General features: G+C 40.4%; 4 protein-coding genes across 5 annotated transcripts; all 4 read left to right on the forward strand.

The window, feature by feature from the left end:
• The first annotated feature begins 932 nt into the window (after window positions 1-932).
• hao2 (hydroxyacid oxidase 2 (long chain)) lies at window positions 933-6,508 on the forward strand. 2 transcript variants are annotated; one of them, XM_079563190.1, is made up of 8 exons: window positions 933-1,046; window positions 1,767-1,919; window positions 2,045-2,196; window positions 2,375-2,658; window positions 3,325-3,546; window positions 4,010-4,168; window positions 5,047-5,116; window positions 6,114-6,508. In XM_079563190.1, the coding sequence occupies exons 1-8, from the start codon at window positions 1,024-1,026 to the stop codon at window positions 6,167-6,169; spliced, it is 1,119 nt and encodes a 372-aa protein (XP_079419316.1). In that variant the 5' UTR covers window positions 933-1,023; the 3' UTR covers window positions 6,170-6,508. The 2 variants fall into 2 exon arrangements, with proteins under 2 accessions (XP_079419316.1, XP_079419317.1); XM_079563191.1 differs by lacking the exon at window positions 933-1,046 and adding an exon at window positions 1,327-1,535.
• A 397-nt stretch (window positions 6,509-6,905) lies between these two features.
• On the forward strand, window positions 6,906-15,361 carry LOC306967874 (kelch-like protein 9). The gene is made up of 12 exons (XM_079563066.1): window positions 6,906-7,106; window positions 8,124-8,177; window positions 8,426-8,565; window positions 9,043-9,206; window positions 10,069-10,201; window positions 10,517-10,713; window positions 11,043-11,118; window positions 12,282-12,535; window positions 12,770-13,073; window positions 13,376-13,555; window positions 13,619-13,732; window positions 14,538-15,361. Exons 3-12 carry the CDS (start codon window positions 8,478-8,480, stop codon window positions 15,032-15,034), a joined length of 2,007 nt encoding a protein of 668 aa, XP_079419192.1. The 5' UTR covers window positions 6,906-7,106; window positions 8,124-8,177; window positions 8,426-8,477; the 3' UTR covers window positions 15,035-15,361.
• Window positions 15,362-16,388: 1,027 nt separating this feature from the next.
• On the forward strand, window positions 16,389-18,577 carry hsd3b1 (hydroxy-delta-5-steroid dehydrogenase, 3 beta- and steroid delta-isomerase 1). Its single transcript, XM_079562767.1, has 3 exons — window positions 16,389-16,776; window positions 17,113-17,277; window positions 17,619-18,577. The coding sequence occupies exons 1-3, from the start codon at window positions 16,626-16,628 to the stop codon at window positions 18,422-18,424; spliced, it is 1,122 nt and encodes a 373-aa protein (XP_079418893.1). The 5' UTR covers window positions 16,389-16,625; the 3' UTR covers window positions 18,425-18,577.
• Window positions 18,578-20,112: 1,535 nt separating this feature from the next.
• On the forward strand, window positions 20,113-26,680 carry pla1a (phospholipase A1 member A). Its single transcript, XM_079563138.1, has 11 exons — window positions 20,113-20,236; window positions 21,265-21,484; window positions 21,609-21,786; window positions 21,867-21,975; window positions 22,598-22,699; window positions 22,857-22,949; window positions 23,215-23,379; window positions 23,755-23,844; window positions 24,162-24,267; window positions 25,477-25,626; window positions 26,353-26,680. Exons 1-11 carry the CDS (start codon window positions 20,167-20,169, stop codon window positions 26,435-26,437), a joined length of 1,368 nt encoding a protein of 455 aa, XP_079419264.1. The 5' UTR covers window positions 20,113-20,166; the 3' UTR covers window positions 26,438-26,680.
• Window positions 26,681-27,361: the final 681 nt, after the last annotated feature.

Consider the following 27,361-nt stretch of genomic DNA (forward strand, 5'->3'; position numbering starts at 1 on the left):
GTCTCTTCAATAGGCATATTGAATATCTAATTCCTTGTTTGATTTATGGACTTGACTTTATGGACAATCTTAAACAACATAAGCCCATACATTTAGGTGCATCCATTATTCAGATTTGATTTTCACATTATTTTTTATAAAAAGAAAAAAAAGAACAAAACTTCTCCTTCAAACATTTTTTTGTCTGTAATTTATTGCATAATTTTCAATTTTATATTTCAAATGTATTGTTCTATTCTCCTGTAGTGTCTCATATTAATCTTTAGGCGTGTGTTTGTTTATTTATATTGCACAATTCATATGACACACATTGATCCAATATTATAAAATGCGGGACATAAAAAGTAACAAGTGAAATAAGTGAGGGTTGTCAACGGCAGTTCGTACATTGTCTATATAAATCTGTTGTTGACTTCACGTCAGTAATTTATTATGCAAAGTTACATGAATTCTCATCAACATTTGGATGTTGAAATAAACCGACTACAAAGCTACAGTAACACTTTGCAGACTCATATGAAAAACCTTATTACTACTACTACTTAATTATAATATAATTAAGTAGTAGTAGTAGTAGTAGTAGTGGTAGTAGTAGTAGTAGTGGTAGTAGTAGTAGTAGTGGTAGTAGTAGTAGTAGTAGTAGTAGTAGTAGTAGTAGTAGTAATAGTAATAGTAGTAGTAGTAGTAGTAATAGTAATAGTAGGCTAGTAGTAGTAGTAGTAATAGTAGTAGTAGTAGTAGTAGTAGTAGTAGTAGTAGTAGTAGTAGTAGTAGTAGTAGTGGCATCTACAGTGTGTGGGATGGATACGTGGAGGATTTGAGACAGTTGGTGCTGTACTGCCCCCAAGTGGGAAGATATAATCAGTGAAGTAAAACCAAGAAAATCAAAGCACTAAAAAAAAGTTGCATATTTGTGCCGTTTCTCAGGAAAAGTGTCTGAAGCCAAAGAGCTTGAAAACAGCAAGACCGTGACATGTTTTCAATTTGTTTTCAGATTATTAGTGAAAGCTGCAGCTGAAAAGGATGAATATTTGCACTTGTAACCGGTAAGTCGTCTTTCAGAAAGTCCCTTTTTATAGGCTTTTCATAGGCCTAGTGTTTTAGGCTCGATGTCGAAATGATCAGTTGTTTCGGTCTCATATTTAACTGTATTTTCTGATCGATTTTGGCCCATTGGTTTTGAAGCGAGTCAAAATATCCATAACTGTATTTGTATTGAGATCGCCGTACACTCACTGGTTCACTGTAGCTGGTCATCAGCACATTTTCAACTCGTGTAAACACAAAGGCAGAGGTCACTGCAGGGTCACGCGCTCTGTGGTGGATACAGAGTCACTCTGTCAATGTTTGATTGACGTCGAGGTTCGAACTGTTTTTATGAGACGGGAAACACGAGAGGAAGTTTACCCACAGGGCGAGCTTTTTATTTGGTTTATGTAGGGTTGGTTTGTTTGTTTTTTCATTTTGGGAAATTTAGTTCAAACAATAGTTTGGAGGTTGTTTACTCAAGGAGGGACTTTTTGGTGTAAATCTCGGTAAGTGTGGATTCCGTCGTCTCATTAGTTATTTGCACTTCATGCAGTGATTTTCCTGATGACTTTTTATTTATTTATTTTTTTACATCTGTTTTTACCACTTGTTACAATACAAACCTTGTGAGTTGATAGAAAGCAATAATAACACTGATCTCAACGACTGTAAGGCGAGATTTGACACATAGGCCTTATTGAGATTTTAGATGACTTTGTTTTGTATGATCTGTACAGGGAAGTAGGTCGGTGTGCCGAGATGGCGATGGTCTGCCTGACTGACTTTGAAGAGTACGCCAAGGAGCACCTCTCAAAGGCCACCTGGGACTATTATGCAGCCGGTGCAGACGAATGCTGCACCAGGGATGACAATGTGCTGGCATACAAGAGGTAGCCTACATTGTAACAACAATAGCCAACAGAAAGTTGATAAATGTTGACTGAGAGTTTCATGTTGTGTTTTTCATAGACTTTGTGTTTGTGATATAAAATGAACACTTAAACTGTCGTTTTAGAATTCGTCTGAGGCCTCGGATCCTTCGGGACGTGTCGGCCTGTGACACTCGGACCACAGTGCAGGGGACAGAGATCAGTTTTCCTGTTGGCATCGCACCCACAGCCTTCCACTGTTTGGCTTGGCCTGAAGGAGAACTGGCTACAGCTCGAGGTAAGCTCTTAATGATCAACTTATATCAAAATGTGTTTACATTTTTAAGCAATTAACACAAATTAATATTTTCATGCCCACAAACAAGTTTGTTTTAGGGGTTTCTTTGAACTTAGCTTAATAAAATTGACCTGCACGCGCCGGACTAAATGATTATGATCTTTGCCTGGACCCTCAGCCACAGAGGCCCTGAACACCTGCTACATCACCAGCACCTACTCCACCTGTTCAGTGGAGGAGATTGTGGCAGCAGCTCCAAGTGGCTTCCGCTGGTTCCAGCTGTATGTGTACCGGGACAGAAAACTGTCTGAGCACATTGTGCACCGCGTGGAGGGGCTTGGGTACAAGGCCCTGGTGCTCACTGTGGACGTGCCCTACACTGGCAAACGCCGAAACGACATCCGGAACCAGTTCAAACTCCCTCCACACCTCAAGGTCAAGAACTTTGATGGAATTTTTCAGGTAAATGTTTTAACATCATGGTTATAAAAATAAACATTATGACCTATGCGTTACACCATGCCTTTACATTATAGCCATGGCTATTAAATAAAAAAGATGTATATTTCATTGTGCTTCTAAGATTTAATTGCCAAATATAAAGATTGAGAGCAGAGGAAGCCTGTGGTTAATAATTGAAACATTCTCAACTCAAACAACAAAGTGCACATTTTGCCCATGGAAACTTTTACTATTCCTGTGTAAAAACCTTTGCATCAATAATTTGGTGCTAACATATATTTTTATATTAATCATGACATATAAACATTAGCATTTATATTACAAATTAAAACTTTTATGTTTCGGAAAGGAACATTTATTGCTGTGTTTATTAGTGTTCCAAAGTTTAGTTGGAGCGCCCCCCACTGGCAGCAGGTGGGAATTCATTATGCCAAAAATGATATTGGAACCTGACATGCAAACAAATCAATGGTGGCGTGATGAACGCAGTTTATGAAACAAAAGCAAGTGAAGATGAAACAACCACACAAAACTGTAGCAGTAGAGCAAAATTGATTGATTTTTGAAGACAATGACGAGGGATCAGCATTATAACAGCTCAAAAAAGTACAGCCGCAAACAGTGTATACTGACAGCTCTCTTATATTTGTTATTGACTCTCTTAAGCAAGCAACAGCCGGCCCAGAGGAGTACGGGATCCCAGCAAACACGTTGGACCCGTCCATCAGCTGGCAGGATGTTTACTGGCTGCAGTCCATCACCCGCCTGCCCATCATCATCAAAGGCATCCTGACCAAAGAGGACGCTGAGCTGGCTGTGCAGCACGGCGTCCAGGGCATCATTGTGTCCAACCACGGAGGGAGGCAACTGGACGGGGGGCCTGCCACAGTAAGATGCTAAACTCTTAAATTTGTCTGATGACTTCATTTGCAAAAAAACATATAAACATTTCAAAAAACTTTTGATTTTGGTGAGTGTACACCATGATATAGTTAAGAACAATATTTGCCATATTTTTATGGCACTAAAGTAGGCAATAGAGATAAAATGATAAGCATATTTAGAAAAATGTTTCTTCAGCATATTTTCTTGTTATTTTGCAGAAAGATACTGTATTTATGAAGTCAATAAAAATATATGTATTTTTCATTTTTATTATTTTATTTATGCCTGACTTTGTCTTGAATATAATATAAATTAAAACAATATAAACAATTCGACAGTGTGACAATCAAATAGCTCTAATTTGTGATAATGCTTTTGTATTGTAACAAGATACTGCCCTTGTTGTGATGTTTTTTGTTTTCAAAGCAACAATCCAATGAAACACATGTTTTCCCCATTCCCTCAGATTGACGCCATAGCAGAGATTGTGGACACTGTGCAGGGCAGGATTGAAGTGTATCTGGATGGAGGGATCAGGACCGGCAGTGACGTCCTCAAGGCTCTGGCTTTAGGAGCCAAGTGTGTGTTCATCGGGCGCCCAGCCATTTGGGGTTTAGCTTACAAGGTAAAAAACACACTTAATCTGAATCTGTAAGAGCTCATAGCAACGTTGAGCACAATGAAGAGCAATTACTGGAATTAATACAGTTTTCATTCACCTGTCGATTACACACTCAATCTTGTGGCGTAAACATTCATTGTTTGGAGTATTGTTTATTTATTTATTTTTATCTTTTTAATTAAGACAGGTCAGTGCATATTGATTAACATGAGTATTCAAAGTCCACATTTACTGTAAATATGCCAGAGTTAGCCACGATGGCTAATTTCATCTGTAGTCCCAGGGCAGGCTGTTGTTCACACAGACATTATAAACAAGGCAACACAGACAAAAAAGACAATAAACATGAAATGGTAAACGCTATTGGTAAAAAACCTACATGTTCACACTGTGACTGTAGTTTTGTCCAGAAGCCAGAGTTTTTCTGATCTAGTGAAGGTTCTCAGTGTTGGGATGTCCCTGATGTTAGTTGCAACAGTGTACCAGGTGTGAGCAGCCCTCACTGAAAAGCTCAACTGACCAAAAGATGTTTTCCTCAAAGGAACGGCCCAGTCTCCCCTGCTTTGGTCTCGTGCGCATACACTACCTTTCAGGTGGATAAATGCCTGCAGAGGGGGCGGGGTCAGACAATGTAGTATTCTATAAACCAGTACAATGTCATGAAACCGTATCATATTCTCCCAACTGAAAAAAATATATCTTGAGAGAACATGGCAATGGTGGTAGGAGTTATACTTTTGATCCTGCTTATATAGTCTCTCCACTGACTGTAGTGTTGTTTCACTTGTTTGACTCCAGGTCGTCAAACAGTAGCGAATGTGTGACATAATCATAATGTAACTATGAGTTTAATTGTTAACCAACTTAATCATTTATTTTAGGGTGAAGAAGGAGTGAGGGAAGTGCTACAAATCCTAAATGATGAGTTTCGTCTATCCATGGCATTATCAGGTAATTCTGACACGTCCATATCATCATAAGCTGCTGCTGTTCAGAGCCAAGACTAAACACGACTGTCTAAATCTAGGAACTGTCTTCCTGAAGATGTGTAACAGGCCTCAGCTCTGACAATGTTCAAATCCAGGCTGAAAACACCTTTATTTAGCTGTGCACATGACGACTGAGAGTCTTGTGTACTTGCAAACTGTCTTTGCCCATTTAATATTATATACTTGTTCCAGAAACCACCTTGAATTACTTTGTTTACTCTACGGAAAAAACTTGCCTTCTTTAGTTTGCTCAAAGGGGCTAGATGCAAGTTAGTCATTTTATGCTCACTGCTGCCACCTCAGGTCTTATGCGTAACTGCAGCTTTTATATTAAGCTTGTGCATGAAGGCACTTTGGACCGAATTGACACCTTTTTGAGTGACAGTGCAGGATTTTAGAGGCACACTACAAAAAGTAAATATCAAGCATTGGCTTAAATGACTTGAATTGAGGAAATGTATCTTGTTTTGAGTGGTTTTCACTCATTTAGACCTTTTTCCTGATCTGACCAAGATTATTTTGCTAGTTTGATGACATTTCAGACTGGTTCTATGGTAAATCTCGCTTGAAACAAGAAAGTAAAACTGCCAATGGGACAAGACCATTTTTCTTACCCAATTGGCAGAGAAACTTACTTGAAATAAAGGCGAAATGTATTGAAACGAGTCAGAAACATCTCAGAACAAGTGAAATAATCTAGGTCAAATGCCCAACTAAATCTTAACTAGTCAAACTAGTCGAACTAGAATTTGGATTATTATGCTCAAATTGAGACATCTAAACTAATCTAGTAAATTATTTTTTGCAGTGCAGTTGTGGTGAATAGGCCTGAGCTCATTCTACATATTAGGACATGGCTGGAACATGTGGGGGGATGAAAATACTTAGTTTTAACTTTTTTAACTCAGTATGGTCCCTTTAATATATGTGTAATAATTATTTTACTTTCATTCTTTTAGGTTGCCGTAATGTGGATGAAATCAACAAGAGCCTCATTCAGTGCTCCAAACTGTAACGCACCAGCAGAGGGCAGCGCTGGGGCCAAAACAAAGCTCGCTTGACTCTCATCTTAAAGCTGGAAGATGTAGACAACACAAACTACATAGTCAAGAAGGGAGGACAAAACATGCACGTGACAGGCTTCCCATGTGGGAGACGTAATGCAGACAATATGTATCCATGCCGGAGTGCAATAGTCTCTGGACCCAAGTTGACCCAAGTAGAATGAAAGTGCAATTAGAAATTGTGATTGTTTTAGAGGACACTAGTGGTTACAGCTATAGCTCTGGGAAACCTCTCTGAGCGTAAATGTGAAACGGCAGTCACACATATGATACTGGTTCCTGTGGTTAAATAAAAGCAAATGATAAAAAATTCACTTTTTACATTATTGAGTATAATGGCACCTATATCTACAAGGATTCCCTCAATGTACAGTGAGTTAGGTTTTCATCTCCCTCTTTTTATTCATATGTAAATTGTTTTGATTCATCTTGCAAATAGGCTCTACATATTTGGTCTGTAGGAAATTTTAGTTTCTGATTTTTCAACAACAAAAAGCTGTTTAATTTTCCACGTTTAGTGCATTATTGTAGGGTTATCAGCACAAACAACAAAAAATAAAATTATATGATCTCAAACTTTCGCACAAAAAAAAAGTTCTATTTTTTGTGGCTTGAAAACTCACTAGACCTTTTACAGAGCTTGTTAGTTGCACTGAAAGTTGTGTTTCATACAGGGAGCGAGAAGGAGAAGTAGCACAGGAAGTGACTGAGGTCTCGGTTTGAGGGCATAAAACTGTAATCATTTTTCGCTCATTGACTATAGAAGGTGTTGTGCATCGTGCATCTCGTCCGCTCTCCTGCTCCGTTGTTTCTCTCAGTTTGCTTTGGCTCGACATTCAGGCTGGAGTCCAGTCTTGGGTCCGGCCTGCTGGGGAGGCTCTCTCTCAGGTACACCTTCCACTTCTGCAAATTAAATGAATGCATCGTTGGTTTTCACTGTGTGGGACAGGTGCCACTGGAGGTAGTTACGGATTGCATCCACTTTACTGATATATTGCCAGAACTGTTTTCTGTTTTTGTCATTTGCCTACCTACATTTTCACAAATCCATGTTAGTGTGTGACACGTAGTTGTTTGTGTCACACACTAACATGAATTTGTGAAAATGTAGTTAGAGTATTTTATTTCTGTAGTTATTGATACAACACTTTGAAGCTGTTATTACTAATGTGGTGCATTTAAAAAAAACTCCAGAATTACCAAGCTGAACAACGCAATAGTGTTGACATTTCTAGTCTGATGAAACTGTCTTTATGGGAGTGATGTTACCCACTTGTTCTTGAATTGGCTTACACCACCATCTCATTTTTTGTGGGAGCAGCTTTGACACAATAATGAAATGCATTTATGGCAAATAATGTCAGTCATAATTAATTGTTATTGAATCAACATCACAATTAAAAGGGTCGCAAATAGAAAATTGCAGACTTCACTTGTGTAGTTAATATAATGGCCTCAATCCTGTCTTCAAAAGGATTGATTTATCTTGCAAAAGCTGCTAACTCTGTTGATTAGATCTCTGAGATATGTTTTGAAATGCGTGTACTTGTGTTGCAATTTATACTTCAGTCTTTCCTCAGGTGTATTTCAAATGCGTACTTGTAACTGAATCTTCATTTTAAAGCATTAATAAGAAATCCGGTACTTCTTTGTAAGAAGTTGCAGTAAAAGTTGGTTTTACTTACAAGTCAAGTGGGCTTACGTAAGAAAAATAACAACTTCAAAACGGGAAGTTGATGTATTGTTTCACGCTTAGTTGGTTTTGCATCATCTGAACTAACCGCGTGTTGATGTTATCAAAGAAAGCAGCAGTTGGAGCATGAATTATAAGCAAACAGAATCTTCAAGGTGAAACTATGAGGTTAAATTAGATTTCAAACCTTTTTTCTATATATTCTCATTCAGGAGGTCCTACCGGCGCAATAGCAGCCCTCAACCCAGGGAGGCCAATGATGCTGGGTAAGGCTTTGTCCTAATATTGTTTGCACATGCACAACTTATCACTTTGACCTTAGATATTTTGATCATTGTTCAATCTTAGACACATCCATGAGAATTTTTTACTTTTTTTTTAAACAAAATGCTTCCTCAATTTACATTTAGCAATCGAGCCAAAAAGGGAACAGTTGCTTAAGATTTACTACGCACATCACTATTTAGTATTGATATAAAATTACTAACAGCCTTCTTCCTGTTTTTATTCATAGAGCGAATGGTGACGACGGCGGGGGTGGGAGGCTGAGCCGGACACTGTCACGGATGGGCAGCAGCAGACACCGAGACGCTCAGAGGGCTCAAGCCCAACGGGAGCGCCCCCCTGCCCCACCCGATCAGCCGGTCCAACAAGGTGCGGGGCCTTGCATAATGATACTAGCTATTCTGTTTTATCTATTCTATGGTTTATTTTCAATTTAATGGTTTATTATTATGGTAAAGTCTGATACAGAATTATCATCAATATCATCATTATTACAATTATCATGAACAGTCCACACTCTGTACCTTTCTATATGAGCAATTAACGACACAGACCTAGACTTTTATGAATGTTCAAAAGCAAATACTGTATAATGAGAGCAATGGAATGTTTCTATAGAATCATAGTTTCATATTTTTGTCCAAATAATATTTCAATGTTTTATATGATACTGTAGATTACTGTGTGAAATGTATGTATCGGACTGTACATATTGTAATAGTAATGATTAACATAGCTCTGAAAAATGTCTGTATGTTCCTAACATTATACTGTACATAGTCAATAATGAAGAACATAATATAAATAATAATAAAAATAACAATAGTTACTCATTTGTTGTTTCAGATGTCAGACCCTATTCTCCAGCTCCCGCTCCTCCTCCCACGCCTTTGCCCCCGCCTTTGTCAACTCTACCCAAACGTCCCGATAAATCCACCAAGCCCAAACTTCCTCCAAGGCCACTGTCCAAAGTTTTCATCAGCAAAGAACACGAGTCAGACGTGTTGCAGGTACTTCCATTTCAGATCTCCGTATTTATAGAGAAGTACTTTATTGTGTTTTTTTTATACTTTGAAACTCCTTAGCTTTAGTATTTCATCTTTTGAAACTGAAACTAATGTGTAGGTCAACTTGAAAAGTACTGAAGATACTGAATATAGTAAGATAGGGCCAAACTGCAATTTATTTTGTTTTCATTTGGGTCATGCTGCCTTTGCTCTGCCCGATCCCGTCAGACCTTGGAAGCTAAGCAGGGAAGGGCCTGGTCGGTATTTGGATGGGAGACCGGAACACCAGGTAGCCTAGCGAATGCAGTGTGCGAGTGAGTGGTTGGTGGTGGTCGGAGGGGCCGATGGCGCAGACTGGTTGCCTCGCTTCCGTCAGTCTACCCCAGGGCAGCTGTGGCTACAATAGCAGCTTAATGTGAAGCGTCTTTGAGTGTCCAGAAAAGCACTATAAAACCGATGCATTATTATTATTAATATTATTTATCAAAGCTATGGGTCTGGAGAAGAACCACTGGTATACCTAATGCTATAAGCAACAGTTGCTAGCTCATGGCAAAGCGTGTTTTGTAGTGGAGACGGTTTGAGCAAATAAATGATCAACGAGTCCATTGAAGCTGTTTGACCTTGAAAACCATGTGATGACATCAGAAGGTGAGGGGCAACTGTTTCGAGCTCTTGAGTGGGCGATTGATTGAATTTGGAGAATTCCTCAAACGCGCATGCATGAAATAAAACACACCCCTGGGTCTGTTATTCACAGTATAATTATAGAACAGCATTAAAGTGAGCGATAAAAATCTGCCTTTGCCAGAGTGTCTCACTTTGATTATGAATGTAGCATGTGTGTGTGTTATGTTTTCCAAAGGGCCTGGACTCGTTCCGGACGAGCGACATCCTTTGCGACGTTGTCCTGTTTCCCGGAGACAGTAATGAGAAATTCCCGGTTCACAGAGTCATCATGGCTTCATCCAGCGACTACTTCAAGGCCATGTTCACAGGTGAAGCCACACAAGAGCAGGAAATGTTGTAAATGTTTGAAACAAGTGAAAAGCACACCATTCTTGTCAAACAATCTCAATATCACGTGCAATTGATGTATGAAGTTTAAATGGAAGCTTGTTACGCTTGTAATCAGTTACGTTTTCATGTAACTAAAGCTGACAAAATCTCTCAATGTGAACGAGAGCTACGACTTTGACAAAGACACCGCTCAAAGGATCTACTGTGCGCCTTTCAATATTGCCGAGTTTGCATATATGCCCTAAGACATTGTGTGACCTTCTCTTTTTGTCTTTGTATTATCACTGGTCCAGGAGGCATGCGAGAGCAGGGGATGACAGAGATTAAGCTGCATGGCGTCACTAAGCTCGGGTTGAAGAACATCATAGACTTCATTTACACATCCAAAGTCAGCCTGGACATGGGCAACCTCCAGGACACGCTGGAGGCTGCGAACTTCCTGCAGGTCATGCCCGTCCTGCGCTTCTGCAATCAGCTCCTCTGCAGCGAGGTGAGAGAAAATTATATGTCGATGACAGTAGTTAGTGTTTAGTTCCTTTATGTGAACAACCAGAGTCAGACGTAGCTCAAACATCTTGGCCAAACAAACTAACTGGGTGGGCCCTCACAGTGTGTCCTCTTTATTCTCCATGACTCAGGCCAATTATTAGAGAAACTATTTGCATGTTTCTGCATGGAGTTCCCCCCTATCATTACTACACTTACTATTGCCGTTACCATGTGCCCAATTATATAGTTACATTTCAGAAAGGAGTTTGTTCATAATGATGTACCTGATGTTGGTTTTTGCATTTGAATTTAACATTGATTTTTACACAGGTGACAATAGAAAACTGTGTTGAAGTGGAGCGCATTGCCATAGACTTGAATCTTGAGGATGTTCAGGCCAATATCGGTGAGTGGGATTTATTATTTCCTCCTGTTTCTGACATGGTAAATAGAGGAGGGTATTCATGCCACCTGTTTTTTGTTCACGCTTTAGAATTCATGGCGATTCATGTGCACTTAGTATCGTTGTGTTTAGGCAGTAAGTAAAGCCATCTGCTGCTTGTGAAAGTTCACACTCGGCCCGTCAGTCACTCAGAGCATGACATAGGCCGATATAAGGAGGAAAGAGGGGGTTAATGTGTCTGTGCTTGTAAAGTGAGGGAAGCACTTAATTGTGAGATCGACACAAGGATCTCAATATGATTTTTAACCCTGTATAGGGCACCCATTGAAACACTTTAAAATAAATAATTACAATTTATGAATGAGTGTTATTGAGGGATTATTTCTGTTGTTTCATTTTTCTAAATGCTTCATTATCATGCAGAGAATCAATGTGAGCGAAGATACCATATTTGGTTCCTTGCCCTAAACAGGTTAAAAAAAAAACTGTTAACAAAGTTACCATATTTAATTCATTGCCCTTTAAGGGGTAAAAAAAGATACAAAGGTTTATATATAAAATGTACAAAAAGTACTTTCACGGCTCGAGGGATGCTGGTATTCAGGAGACGTTGTGTTTTGTGATATTGATAATTGAATGATCACACCTGTCATAGACAGAGCTTTTGTAATGTGATTGTGCTTTAGGTGCAGTGGGAGTGGTCAGTTACCTCCAATATTGTTTGCCTAATTTTACAAAAAATCCTTTGCCAACAAAAAAAACATAGTCCTAGGGTTTATTGGTTCTTTTGTCAAGACATGTCTAAACATGGACAAAACAAATTAACTTCAGGTTTAAGTGTATGATGATGTGATTTTACTACGTCCTCCAAAACCAACACATACATCTTCACTTCACCAGCACAATTATTGATAAAATCAAAGATCGATAAAATGCGTGAGTTTCATCAACTTATCATGGTTAGTTTTCAAGTTATGTAAAGAAATGTACCATGAAATTAGCAAGACCTGGGTCTTTTTCAGACTTCAAATCCACAGTAGTGGGATCTGTGATGTAGGGTGATCTCTTCTGATTGGCTGAGTGAGGACTACATGCTTCTTTACCTTATACTGATGCATCTCAACGGCCAGCCCTAATTGTAACTGCATAATTATGTTGTCCTGTAGGAGAGTTTGTGAGCCAGAACCTCTCGTCCTTGTTGGAGTCCGGCCTTCACCTGCAGCTATCTGCAACCACCATGGCCAAGGCTCTGTCCAGTAACTCTCTCGAGAGCTTCACTGAGATGCAGCTGTACCAAATCGCCAAAGAATGGTTAGACCATGACGCTCCAAACCGACACTCCTCTGTCCACACGCTGATGAGGCACATCCGCTTCCCCCTGATGAGCCCCACTGACCTCATACACATTTCACAGGCAGAGGTGGGTACTAAAGGGAAAGGTCTTACTTTTAGAACAAGAAGGAGCTATTGCTATTTCAAAGTAATGATAAAACAAAAAATGTAAAAAAAAATCGAATTATGGATATATTTGATGGAAAATGCATAAGACATGTACATTTTGAAAGAAAAATGTATGTAGAAAAATGATCGTATGTGAGGGTACTCTTTACAAATACGGTACAGTATACCTAGTCATTTCCCCCTTCTGCCTCAGGAGGAGTGCGGTGACTCTCTGATGCACACCAATGCTGCCTGTGTGAACCTGCTGTTGGAGGCCAGTAACTACCAGATGATGCCGTTCATGCAGCCGGGCCTTCAGACTGAGAGGACCCAGATTCGCTCGGACTCCACGCACATCCTGGCTCTGGGCGGGGTCATGAGGCAGCAGCTGGTGGTCAGTCGGGAGCTCAGGCTGTACGACGAGAAGACGGGGCACTGGAGAGCACTCCGGCCCATGGACGTGCCCCGCTACCAGCACGGAGTGGCCCTGCTGGGGGGGTTTCTGTTCATCGTCGGAGGTTGGAACATAGTATTCTATCAATCAGTACATTTTGCAGAGTGAGCACTTTCAAAAGCATACATTTTTTGTTGCCTGTTTTGTTGCTTTTTTGTTGTGTTTTTGTTGCTTTTTCATCACTTTTTTGTCGCCTGTTTTGCTACTGTACTACAGTTTTTCATGGTAGAAAAGGTTCATAAGTACTCATCTGTACCGGGTATGGAAGCTTCTCATATGAGAGACAAAGATGGCAGAGCAGATGACCTTTCCAACAACACAGCATAAATATGCACATACAATTTACTATCAATATTGTGTTTCTAGGGCAGAGTACATATGACACCAAGGGTAAAACTGCCATAGACAGTGTGTACCGCTACGACCCACGATTTGACAAGTGGATTCAGATCGCCTCGCTCAATGAGAATCGGACCTTCTTCCACCTGAGCGCTCTCAAAGGGAAACTGTATGCAGTGGGAGGAAGGAACGCATCAGGAGAGATTGGTAAGATACTTTTTGTTTTAATGTGAAAAACAAAGACTTGACATGTTGTCATTTGTTGTTTAGACACGGTGGAGTGTTACAACCTGAAGAAGAATGAGTGGACTTTTGTGACCAACATGATGGAGCCACACTATGGACATGCAGGGACTGTCCATGGAGACCTCATGTACATCTCAGGTACAGAACATTACTGTCATTTACCAAGTGCTTAGGTGGAAAATGGATAGTACATGCAAAAGTGGATCAGCAGCAGAGGCATTTGTGCATTTTTACTCATGCAGTGTTCTCTCATTTACATAGAATAGAAACCAATACATCAGAGCAAGAACAGGGCAAGAAATGTACATAGCATGAATTTACTAATGAATATCAAGAATGAACAAAAACCTGTCTGCCTCATAAAAGTACCGTACATTGACTGCTCTTAGTTCTGAAATAAAGTAGAATATTAAGGCTGAGACTGGGATTTCACTAATTTGTTTAAGGCTACAGTACGCTTTTAACAATGCAGGACCATCAAAAACCACTTCCTGGTTACAAACAAAAGCTTCATCTGCTTTACTCATCCCACTCTCAGGGCAGGAAATGGGTTTTCTTATATGAAGAAAAGAAACCAGTTTCACAAGCATTGATGTTAACCTCAAAGTTTTAAAGGTCACAGCTTGTTAGATTTTGAGCACACTTCGGACTCATGTTACAAAGTAAAGCATTTATCATTGAATGTATTTCTAACACAAACCTGAAAAATAAAAGGCACTTTAGGCTTACCTCTTCTGTCTGTCAGCTTGATGTGCTCTGATGTAAAAAAAATAAAATAATACAATTTAGAGAAAACTAATCTAGTGTAGTTTAACTACACTGTCTAAAATCATATTTTCCTTGTACCATTAAATGCTCAAGGAAACAGAATTTGAGGCTAATTTCTAGACACTGTGGAGTTCGGCATCTTTTTTGAAATTGTAACATTTAACGTCCTTTGTAGGTGGCATCACTCGTGACACTTTTCAGAAGGAGCTTTGGTGTTATGACCCTGCCACAGACTCGTGGTCTCGCAGGGCAGACATGATGGATCTGCGCGGCCTTCACTGCATGTGCACCGTGGGCGACCGGCTCTACGTGATGGGGGGAAACCACTTCAGAGGCAGCAGCGATTACGACGATGTTCTGAGCTGCGAATACTACAGTCCCGCTACTGACCAGTGGACTGTGGTCGCCCCCATGCCCCGTGGCCAGAGTGATGTGGGAGTGACGGTGTTTAACGGACAGGTGTACGTGGTGGGGGGGTACTCCTGGAACAGCCGATGCATGGTGGACATTGTGCAGAGGTACGACCCTGCTAAAGACGTATGGGACAGGGTATTCAACGTGCTGGAGCCTCTAGGGGGAATCAGAGCCTGCACTATGACAGTGCACCTGCCCGAGGGGGCAGTGGACGAGGTGGACATACATGAGGGTCCGCTGAACACGGCCTGCTGCTGAAAGAGCGTCAGAAAGTTTCTGTAACTACTGCCGACGATGCAAAATAGGTCAGCGAGCGCAGCAGCTAAATGAAGGCAAACAGGAAGTTTGGGGTCTGTGCAGGTGCAAGCACACAGTCTGCAGCTGGGAACAATAATAAACACAAATCATGCTGAGCTTTAACTAATGTTAAAATGTAACTGTCAAATATGTTTGGAGTTACATATTCACATATTTGAAATTACATATTTCCTAGAGATGTGTGGACATGGGATATATTTGTAACAATCACATTTTCTGTTTACTGAAAAAAGATCATAATGAGGAGATTAAAATTCCTGGCCTGTACCTTTTTCTCTAGTTGTGGAATAAGATTAGTGAACATTTGTGCATCTAATTATAATGTATTTATAGCGATTGTGACTAGTTGTTGTTTACATTACTGTGACAGTATTGCTCTCTGAATGATGTGCTTCATCCTTGTGAAGAATAAGGATTTTGACTGCAAATCTTTGAAATCCTGACGCTCCCTCTTTTTTTAATAACAAATAATCAGGTATATGGCTTTAAAACCAGTAAATTATCTCTATGTGTGTTTGTAAATAGTAAACAATGTTAACTATCAGCCAGATATATTGCATACTTTTTATATTTTAGTATTTTTGAATAAAGCCAAACTAAATAGTGTGTCATGTCTAATTAATTTACTCACGACACTGAGAAAGCACAGCCTTGAGACTTCATCCTTCAAATTGTAGATAAGACCGACAAGGACTACAAACTCCAGGCAGCAGTACTGGATAAATGATCAGCTAAATACATTTTAGACTAAATTCTGAACACAATGTTACAATGTGACATTCTGGGATAACACTTTGAAGGAAACCTAAAACTGGCTGCATGGCACGAGAATGTCACAAATCGAGTCAAAGTTTCCGTTGCCCAAATAATCGAAAGGGGCTTTAACTGAAGGGAGCGCAGTGGAAAATGTGTTTGACCATGAGTGGCTCACCTTGAACACCCCCTTATCTTGTCTTTTAGACAACCTTGTCCTTGTCTGTAGACTGAGAGGGTGGAAAATTAAGCTACATTCATTCTTTTTGTTTAACTATCCATTAGAACTAAAATGAATTGTAACCAAATCCTAGTTCAAATTGTTAAAGAAAGAAAAAAAGAAAGAAAGAAAGAAAGAAAGAAAGAAAGAAAGAAAGAAAGAAAGAAAGAAAGAAAGAAATTAAAAAGGTATTTTTTTCTTTTTGCAATTTCCAATGATATATTTAATCTTTCATCAAGATCATCGTGTAATGCACATTTTGTTCTTGACAAATAAAACTTTTCAGAACTGGTTTTACTCGATTGAACTAGCTCCTCTGAAAATTCCTCCCTCAAATTGCAAAGTCCAACCCACTTTTGCCTTCACTGCCTTGGCATGATAAATTTCTGAATTGCTTTTTTTCTCCCCCGCATTTTTGGCCAAACAAAAAGTGGAGGGCTGAGGCTGAGAGACCAGAAGGTGCTGTCGTTGGGCAACAGAACAGATCCAGGAAACAAACTGAAAAGGGAAAAGAGGACCATTCACCGCTACTGAGAAGTTGGATTTAGAGAGTCTACAATGGCTTTGAATGGGGTTGTGTGTGTGGTGACCGGGGCCTGTGGATTTCTGGGAAAGAGACTGATCAGGCTGCTGCTGGAGGAGGAGAAGTTGAGCGAAATCCGACTGGTGGATAGACAAATAAAGCTGGAAGATGTACAGAGTTTCAAGGGTAAAAAGTTCTCTACACACAAGCCGACTTTGACTTTCAATATCAAGTGTTCAGTCTTAACTATGCATGCCTTTTAAATACAATCTAAAAATGCAGATTATGTTTTCTTTCCTTTCCATTCTGAACTATGGGGTGGCGTAATATGGTATTTATGGGTGGATGCATGGAAGTAGGTGTTATGCAGACATTTTCTTAACCATTGTATGATAAGGAAAGTCCATCTGGCAAAGGTATATTTCATGTATGTGCTTCTGATTTAGGTTTCTTTTATCTCCCCTGTGTTTTGCATTACAAGCTCATAATTGTATTGTTTAAGACTGTGTTTGCTTCTGCCAGACTGCAGGGGGGACACTCGAGTGCGTGCCTATGAGGGAGACATCCGAAACCTTGCCTTCGTGAAACGAGCCTGTCGAGGGGCATCCACTGTCTTCCACATAGCCTCTATAATCGACGTCACTGGTGCAGTGGAGCACAGTGAGTTGTATGAGGTCAACGTCAAAGGTAAAACACCTAAGTGTAAGTGATCTGATGGCTACATGTCTGTGCCATCAGTTTGGTAAGACTCATACTGACTTTGCCCATCCTCTGAGGTAACACTTTAGGCTGAATGAGCTCGTCTCCAGAAAGGTGTAGCTGCTTTGCTTTGACAGGAAGCCAAACATAAGGTTTTGTTGCATTAGGTCCTCTTCCCAATGCATTATTTTGATTATCCACTGAAATAACAGCCTTCTCTGTGTTTAGCTGAGCATTAGGTCTATGTGAGGTGGTTTGCTTATGTATCAGGCTTTGGCTTTAGACAAAAGCAAACTACTTGATCTTTTTTTCCGTTTCTTTTTGAACAGGTACACAAATGCTCCTGGAGGCAAGCATTGAGGAAAATGTGTCCTCCTTCATCTACACCAGCAGTATAGAGGTGATGGGCCCAAACGCAAGTCGTGAGCCCATCAGCAACGGGACAGAGGACACTGTGTACGAATGCTCCCTGAAGTTTGACTACAGCAAGACCAAGAAAGAGGCTGAGCAGAGGTCACTTGAAGCCAACGGTGAGCTACTGCCCGATGGGACTCAGCTGGCCACCTGTGCCCTGCGTCCAGTGTACATTTATGGAGAGGGGAGTCGCTTTCTCTTGGGACACATGACTGATGGGGTACGCAACAAGAACGTCCTGTACCGCATATCCTTACCAGATGCTAAGGTGAACCCGGTCTATGTGGGCAATGTAGCGGTGGCCCATCTCCAAGCAGCGCGAGGCCTAAATGATCCCAAAAAAAGAGATAACATAGGGGGGAAATTTTATATCATATCAGACGACACGCCTGCTGTGAGCTACTCGGACTTTAACCATGCGTTGATGGCCCCTCTGGGCTTCCATATCCAGGACAAACTGCCTCTGCCCCTGAGCCTCCTCTATGTGCTGTGTTTTCTGATGGAGATGGTCAGTGCAATTCTGCGCCCTTTAATTCGCATTGTCCCGCCTCTGAACCGCCCACTGCTCACAATGTTAAACACAACCTTCACCTTCTCCTACAAGAAGGCGCAGGCAGAGCTGGGATATGTCCCCCGGTACACCTGGCAAGAGGCGCGCAACAGCACTATGGAGTGGCTCGCGGAACAGCTGCCTGCAATACGAGATGAAGTAAAAGCATAAATCCCCTCTGTATACATTGTAGATGAGTTTTTGTGACAAATTGTGTGACTTTCAAATCAAATTGAAATGGAAGAAATGTTAAATGTTTTTTGCTTCATTACTTTTATTATGGCCAGGGTGAGGGGTAGTAATGTTGGAAATCTATGTATCACCACTTAATCTGAAAATAAAACACTGATTACCACTGACTGATTCCCGAATGCAATATTACATATAATGGACCTTTTACTATGTTTGTTTTTTTTTTTTTTTTCAAGTTTAATGTTTTTCCCTCAATTCCCGGACCCATATAGTCTGGGAATTGAACAGGGATCTTCACACTGTGACACATTGAGCAGTTTCAAGAGAGACTGTGTGACATAAAGAGAAGATGCCTTTAGACTAAATAATGTTATTTTTTGCATCATAATTATATAAGTTGTGGAAGGTTAAATATTTAACCAATTGGAATTGGACCAGAGAGTTGTGTGTGTGCACATATATGAAAAAGAAATGAAATACCAACTTGGTATTCAGTAATTACTTGGGTAAGACGGAGTTTGTGCCTGGATAACTCAGGTATTACTGATGTACTGTGAAATTTCATGAACACTAGATGCTGTTAGTGCCACTATTATAATCACCCCTATTGGGGATTGCCTGTAGCCGGAAACTAAACACATATATTGTTTATTTATTTATTTTCTGTTCTACGACAATGTTAATGTAAATAATAACTCAAATCAATAAAATCAATGAATCAATTTCAAGGATAGATCAAAAGCTGGTTCAATTCTAAATGTCTCGCTATTTCTTTAAAATAATGGCAAAATCTTGGATCTTACCTACAATCTGATTTCTATGAGTGTTTATGAATTCATACACACGAGAATCCATATTGTGCTGCTTCCGCCGATCTGTTTGAGTCTGAACCAAAAGTGGTTTGGACCAATTGATACTAATTAACAATGTGGCGACGACGGGGAAAAACGAGGTGTGTCGTTAAACACACATAACATTTTTTCTAATCTAAATATGTAATGGATTGTGCTTGATTCAATCACCAGCAAATGCAGCGCCATTAGTGCGTCCTCACCCTGAACGATTCAAGCCGGAGTGATCCCAGATTGATTTCATTATTAATGTTACTGGTATTGGCTGACTGTAATAAAGGCGCACTGGCTGTAAGTATCGATCTGGCTCTGGCTTTCTGGAGAGCCGTTTTGAGCAACCAGGAAGTGACTCAAAATTAAACAAAGAGGTAATTTTAACTATTTTTATTATACCATTATCAACTATTTAGGCCAATATTGATGCCACGTGTTATTAACAACTGGTTGCCAATAATCTAAATATTTTACGTAAGAGCAGCGATGATGGAAAAATCTTTAATTTTAAATCGGTTGTTATTGACGTCCTCAGAACCAACAGTATGACCCCTCCTCTCCCACTGTATTCACGCTCGGCTCAGTCACACAGAGCTGCAGACCAGGCCAGAGTCCAGGCATAACACAAACAGCTATTGACCAGAAATGGAACCCAAAGCCAGGCAGACAGCAGTGGGGAAGGAGAAAAGGCTGTACATCCACGGCTAGAGCAGTAAGCCATGGCAAAATAGGTTGGTTCTTCTGCTTCAGGTTCTGAGCCCTTACATTAGGGTCCATACTGAATTTTTAGAGGATATCTGTGCGTGGATCTGAAGCTTAAAGCTTAATAATAATTTAAAAAAGCTGTCTGGTTACTCACTGGGATTTACTGGAGAGATGGTCCGGGGATATACCATCACTATTTTCCTATGCGCACTGGCCTTGAACATCAAATCAGAGGTGCTTGGTAAGTGAGAATCTACCAATCTATCTACCTGACGTGGCGCATCCTCAGCTCTGCTTCCGTCCCTTTTAGTCCGGTTTATTTATTCATGTATTTATTTATTTATTGATGTTATGTTATGTTATGTTATGTTATGTTATGTTATGTTATGTTATGTTATGTTTGTTATGTTATGTATTTATTTATTTATTTATTTATTTATTTATTTATTTATTTATTTATTCATCAGAACAATGTCTACAGTTACATTATGCTCGTGAGCAAAGATGCTTGTACCAGACTGTAGCTTTTTCAAGCTAATTCCCATCTGGGACAAAAGCAGAATTACAATGTGAATATATTCAGTGCAAATAATCATTCAGTCATCACCATCACGTCACATCACCCCACATCACATCACATCACATGGCATCACATCCATAACACAGGCTAGAACATACTAGACGTATACAGTCACACAGCAAGGCAATGCTGTATGAAAACTATATATTTTTGGAAACCTTATGGTATCAGCAATGAGAAAAACAATGTTTCCATTTGCCCATGTCATTTGGTGTAATTGTGCAATTATACCATTTTCCCATTAGAGTAAATGGGGAGTTCTTGTCATCGCTACGGTAACTCCATGAAAAATATGTGTTTGATTGACTTTTTCGATTGGAACGACCAAATGAAATATTATGCCAAGTTTTGTTCATTTCCGCCAAATTACGTTTGTTTACTCCCCATATGAATGTTATTATCGCTATTATCACCCTATTTAAAAATAAAATAAAAATAAAATTACACATCAGAACAAAGGGACAATAAAGGGAAACATTGTTTTTCCGATTGCTTATTTAATGAAGTTTTCAAAATGGCCTTGATACTCTCCACAAAAATCAGGCGAAATTACGTAGTGATCCGGACTATTTTGCTCCAACCTCTATTCTCTAACACTTTTGTATATGATCTCACTACTCTCATGTTCTTGTTGTCCCATCACTCCTGCCTGTATAATCTTAGACAGCGCACCATCATTTTGTTTCCAGGTGTGGCTGATCAGCAGGAAAAGGCTGAATGTGCCGACCTATCCAACACCACGTGGCAGCAGTACAGACAGAGAGCCAAGCTGCAGATCCGGTATCTGTTACTGACCAGGGACAACGTGGAGTGTGCTCAGGTGTTCATCCAGGAGTCCCTCTCACAAACCCAGCCACCGTTTTACTTCAATGCCTCGCGAACGTCGAAGGTCATCGTCCATGGATACAGGTATTCAGCTGATGGGTAATGACCAAGATCCTGCCTCAAGATCTGGTGCCTCCATGTAATACCTGAACCTTACCACCTAATCAAACATTTTCAACCAGTTCACCTGCCTTCTCCTTCTGTGCAGGGCCTTGGGCAGTAAGCCGTCCTGGGTGATGGAGCTGGCTCAGGTCTTGCTCAAAGCGGAAGATGTGAATGTCCTGATCGTGGACTGGGTCTATGGAGCATCCTTCGCCTACAACCTGGTGGTGGAGAACTACAAGGAGGTCGCTGTGCAGATCTCAGTGCTCATCAACCAGCTGCAGGTTTGACAAGCTTAGAGTTTATTTTATTGTTTGTCAAAATGTCAATTGATCGATACGATGGGGGATGTGTCTTTTGACAGAAGCGGGGCAGTAAGCTGGAGGCGTTCCACATCATCGGAGTCAGTCTTGGAGCTCATGTGGCTGGTTTTGTTGGAACTTTATTCGAAGGCAAGATTGGACGAATCACAGGTAAGGTATGGTGAAAAACGAAAAACACAAAAATGTCTGTCTGTCTGTCTATCTGACTTGGTATGACACTTTAACTGTATTTGAACAAGATTTAGCACAGGAAGAGCATAGACACCCCATGTAACTTTTGCTAAAGAACCTACTCGTCTACACCCGCATTACCCTTTATTTATTGAATCCGCTGTCTCTAACAAAGGTGAGAGACAGACAGTGGCCACTTGTCTCCCCATGGAGTCTGTTAAACCTTGCCCTCTCAGTGCCAGACAGTTCAAAGCTCTATAGGACTGAGATAAGAGTCACTCTGGAGCTGTGAGGAGACACAAAGCACCACTGTTATATTCTCTTGTTCTTTCATTCAAGTTTGTGGGAGGCAGACATGGATTCATTTGTATGAACTCGTGCGAACTTGTGCACAAACACAGTTATTTTTAATCCAAAATTCAAAATGCTTCAGTTTTGAATCCAGCCGATGTTATATATGTAAAAAACGGTAATAGATATATTCCCAAGACGGCAACAATTATTAACTGTTGTTGTGCATATTGCTTTCGAAGATAAGCGTAAACATTTCTATGGTTAACCTCCCGCAAGTCTAATTACTTCATTGTGATCTTGCTTCCAGCTTTAGATCCAGCCGGACCCATGTTCAAAAGAGCAGACACCTTTGATCGACTGGACCCTTCTGACGCAAAGTTTGTTGATGCCATTCACACCGACTCAGACTGTGAGATATCCTTATCCTATTTTCAGTGCTTTACTATAGACAAGCCTCCCACTATTAGATTCAGATTCAGATTCAGAAAACTTTATTTATCCCCATTTATTTAGGCCTATTCACCATGAGGATGCTAATGTTTATTTGTGTTGTTTTTTTGAAACAGATTTTGGCATCTCTATCCCGGTGGGCCATGTCGACTTCTTTCTAAACGGAGGCAACGACCAGACTGGATGTGCCCGTTCACGTTTCGCTTCGAGTAAGAACTCCATAGCATGTTAATCAGTGGTTCTCAAACTGTGGTTGTATCATTGATGGGCTTCTTCATGTGGTACTTATAGGGTCATCTGCAAAAAAAAAAAAAAAAAGGTTTAGTCCTGTTTTGATCTTGAACGTTGTTTTTGTTTTTTAATGAGATGTTACTGTGATTGATGTTGAGGTTTGAGAACCACTGATCTAAATTATATACATAAAAAACAAAGGTATTATGTTTCACCAGACGTGTTTTGTTGCTTCCTGTAAAGTGTACGGCTATGTGATCTGTGACCACATGAGGGCGCTGCACGTCTACATCAGCGCACTGAACGGCTCGTGCGCACTCACAGGTCTGCCCTGCACCAGCTATGAGGACTTCCTCATGGGCCAGTGCATGGACTGCAATGTGTTCAAGGGCACGTGTCCAAATATAGGTGACTTTGCTTGCTTGACTTTCATTTGGTCAATATTTGGATTCTGCTTTGTTAAACTGAGGTGAAACAGTTTAACCTTCATAAAGTGTAAGATAATAACATTTAACAAAAAATAACAATGGGCTAGATAGGAGATGTATTGACTTACATCACTGTAAAACAAATGACTGAAAGAATGAAGTTACTCTCTCTGCATTTAATTATAATGTTGCCTATTAGAGGTACTTACAGTTCTTGATGTAGCCTCAACAAACAGCAAAGCTCTGGATAGCATCCTGTGGCAGCTGCTTATCATTTTGAACATGTGATTAATGTATACCGTGATATCAAGAGGTGATGACGTGATGCACATTTACCGATTTCTTTTGTTTGCAGGTTTATCAGAAAACAGCGGCATCACTGTATCACCGGTCCCCAAAGAGCAGAAAGTGTTTCTAATAACAACTTCATCGGCTCCTTTTTGTGGTGAGTGCATTTTAACACTATACTCGCTGTAATGTGTGCTTCATTTTGTTAGGCAAAATATACAACCTAGAAAGTTCAGGCATATTCCAGGGAACAGGGACTCCGCCATGGCTCTGTTGTACTGTATGGTAGCATGCAGGCAGTTGTGGAAAATCTACCTTTTGTTAGTTCACATCCTGTGCCCATTTCAAAATAATGTCAAACCAGGGAAAGCTGAAAAAATGGTGTTAACTGCAGTATGTTCTGATGAAATGGGCAACTTATCATATCACCTACCATACATTTTTAAAGTGTAATAAACTGTATCATTTGTGCAGCTCATCACATCCTGGTGGAGCTGGAGGTCTCTCCTCTGGACAAGAGTGCTGAGATGGAGTTGACTCTGATCAAAGAAGGCCAAAAAGCAGAGAAGAGACTAAGACTGTAAGTATTAAACAAGATCCTCCCATTAGTACATACAACATCTTATCAATGTGATCACACATACTTCAGGTAATTGCCAGCAAGCAAGATTTACACATTGCACTGTATTATTGAGCTTTACAGTCTCTTTTATTATTAGTGGTTAACCGAATGCATGTCCTTATCCCAGAGATAGCACAGCAGGCGGTAGCTTTTTTCACACAGAAACCATGAGTGTGCACTTTCTGTTTTGAGAGCTGTCTGATGCTGGAGCCAGCCAGGTGCAGCAGGACAGTACAGTATGTCACCATGGAGACCAACTGCGCGGGAGTATAATGGACTGGGATGTTGCATAGAAGGGTTTTGGAGAGGGGCCAATGAATTAGGTTAATGTATAAAATGTTATGTAAAATATAAAGCCAAAGTGATGATTACATTCACATTGTTTGTTCGGCATTTCATCCAGAGTGGGGCTAAGCTAAATACTTCTACCATAGTTTAACACAAACAAACAAAAAAAAACAATAACATCATCTACACTAATCTAATCGCAGTTACAATACTTCTCAGGAATTCCACTGGCCGGGATGAGTATTCAAATACACATAATCAATGCATGAACAGAAATATGACTCACTTATATGGATAACGTCTATTGTAAGTTCATCAGTTGCATAATTATCATTTTATTTCAGTGAGGCAGCAATTAATGAAGAGATGTAGCACAGAAATGTATTTTTATTTATTTATTTAAGCCAGTGACAGGAAGTGAAATCAACAGAGAAAAAGTTCCATAACAGTTTGACTCGCTCATTTCCCATTGACATAACATGGTTTGCATGGCAACGTTTTAAAATTGTTTTCCTCTATCTGTGTCACTTCCTGTCAGTGTCCAATAAGGAAGTGAAACTATAAATATAACACAAATGTCAAACTAAAGACAGCATTTTTTTTTTAGCAAACCATAATTGTGTCTAATGTGTCAGATGCACTTTAAGCTACAACCATCCCCATCTTCATCTTTGGGACCAAACGACCCACCCTTCCCCACACCAGGGCAGCTGAGCTCCAGAGCAACATTGGAGGACTGTGCACTGGAAAACAGTCCAGGTGCACCAGCTTAGAAATGACTCCAAAGCATCCCAAAAAACACAGTCTAATGCCAATACGCAAACAATGCATTCACAATCCATGTGGACATGAAGTATTTCTGTCTGTGTGTGTTTCCAGGCAAACAGATACCACCGTGTACAAAACAGTGCTGGCTCATCCGGCTCCCCTCTGTGAAATTGACTCCATCACACTGAGAAACACCGGGGCGCGCTTTTATCGACAAGCAGACATCCACGTTCGATCCGTCTGTCTGTCCCAGCTTCCCAGGTAAATCTCCAAACTCTCCGATGTTCTAGAACAAGTTTGTTGGTAAAATGTCCTTTTAAGTGGCAGCAATTGCATGATAGTGCCACTCTCTCATTACTTTGAAAGCTATTTCACTTTTGCTCATTTTTCCTTATCAAGAAAGCACTTTATGCCAGTTTACAGAGTTACTAATCTGCAGTGTGAACACAACCCATTCACTGTAGTCACAATCCCTCTTCTGTGCTTATCTGTGTTTACCTTTATACTGACTGCAGCTCATTTATGGTTTGACAAAGTGAACATGCCTTTGTTGGACCACCACATAAGGAGAGAGACTATACAGGGAGTGCATGGGGCTAGTTTGTTGCTGCATAAAACAGTTGAGGTTGAGCAGCAGCAGCCTGTATTTGTAAGCTGAAGAATTGGAAGGAGCAACTGTCTGTTTTATCTCGGAAGACAATTGAAATATCTGGATATTGAGCAACAAATTATAACAAGTCTAAACTGTCAAATTATAACAAGTCTAAACAAGTCTGATTGTGGGTAATGAACAGCCATTTGATTAAGTGGCACAGTCACACCTCTCACAGCAGCATGTTCACCTGCCTAGAGCCACTTCCTTGGGATGTTCTGGTTTACTCTCTTGTGGTTGAAGAGAGTGGGTTAAATCTGGACAAAAAGCCCTAAATGTGTGAGAATAAAATAATTATTACAGTTGAGTATCATCATGAAATGTGCTTCTTGCAGACGAGAGGCGCCCCTTTGTGTGAACAAGTTTGATGTCCGCCGTGGAGCTCCGTGGTCACATGACTTTGTACAGGTCTGTAACTAAGAGAGGGCTGTGCGCAGTGCTATTTTTGTTTTGTTGTTGAGTGTTTATTTTCATTGTGAAACCAGGGTCGTGCAGATCCTTCACATTAAAAGAATGTTTGCACTTTTCCTGTGCCGTGTTCGACTTAAATGTTAAAAAATGTCCATTATACACTTACCTGTGCACTGTCATAACCATTGAATGTAGAAACGAAATGTGAGACATAAGTATTCTTAAGGTCAGAAGTCAAGGGTAAAGATTACATTTGCTCTTTAATCTGAGAGATCAGAGGGGAACTCTATCCATAGTTTGGCAGTAGTTTGTATGTAGACTGTATAGCCCAGGGATATCCAACAAGTAGCTTGGGAGCTACCTCTCCAGTCCTTTCTAGCTCGTCAAACACTTTTTTCACAGCTACATAATGCGTGATAACTCACATTTTAGATGAAATTCCTTTTTGTTCTGAACATCCATCCATCAATCATCCATCTTCTTCCACTTGTCCATTTCCGGGTCGTGGGGGCAGCCGTCCGATCTGCCCAAATCACATTGCACCAGCCCCTTATGGCTCCTCCTGCAGGTGGTGGATCCACAGAAGGACGGCTCCCGATTAAACAGGCCTGTTGGTCTCTCATAAGGGGCTTCTGAGTCGCTCTTTGTCTGACTCGTCCCCTAGGACCTATTTGCCCTGGGAGACCCTACATGGGCACAAAGTTTCCGACAATAGATCTCCTAGGATCATTCGGGTGCTCAATAACATAATCTGCAAACGTTTAGGTCTATATTGTAAAGTATCAGGTCAAACCTCAAATCTTTTCCTGGGTGGACTCCGTCTCACACATTATACACAAGTGTCTTTGAGTAACTCTTCAACATTTTTGTTGTGTAAAAGTAGCTTGCTGAGGGCAAAAAAAAGGTTGGAGACCCCTGGTGTAGTCTGTTTGT

This window comes from Gobius niger, assembly GCF_951799975.1.
Source record: "Gobius niger genome assembly, chromosome: 9".
Taxonomy (NCBI): domain Eukaryota; kingdom Metazoa; phylum Chordata; class Actinopteri; order Gobiiformes; family Gobiidae; genus Gobius; species Gobius niger.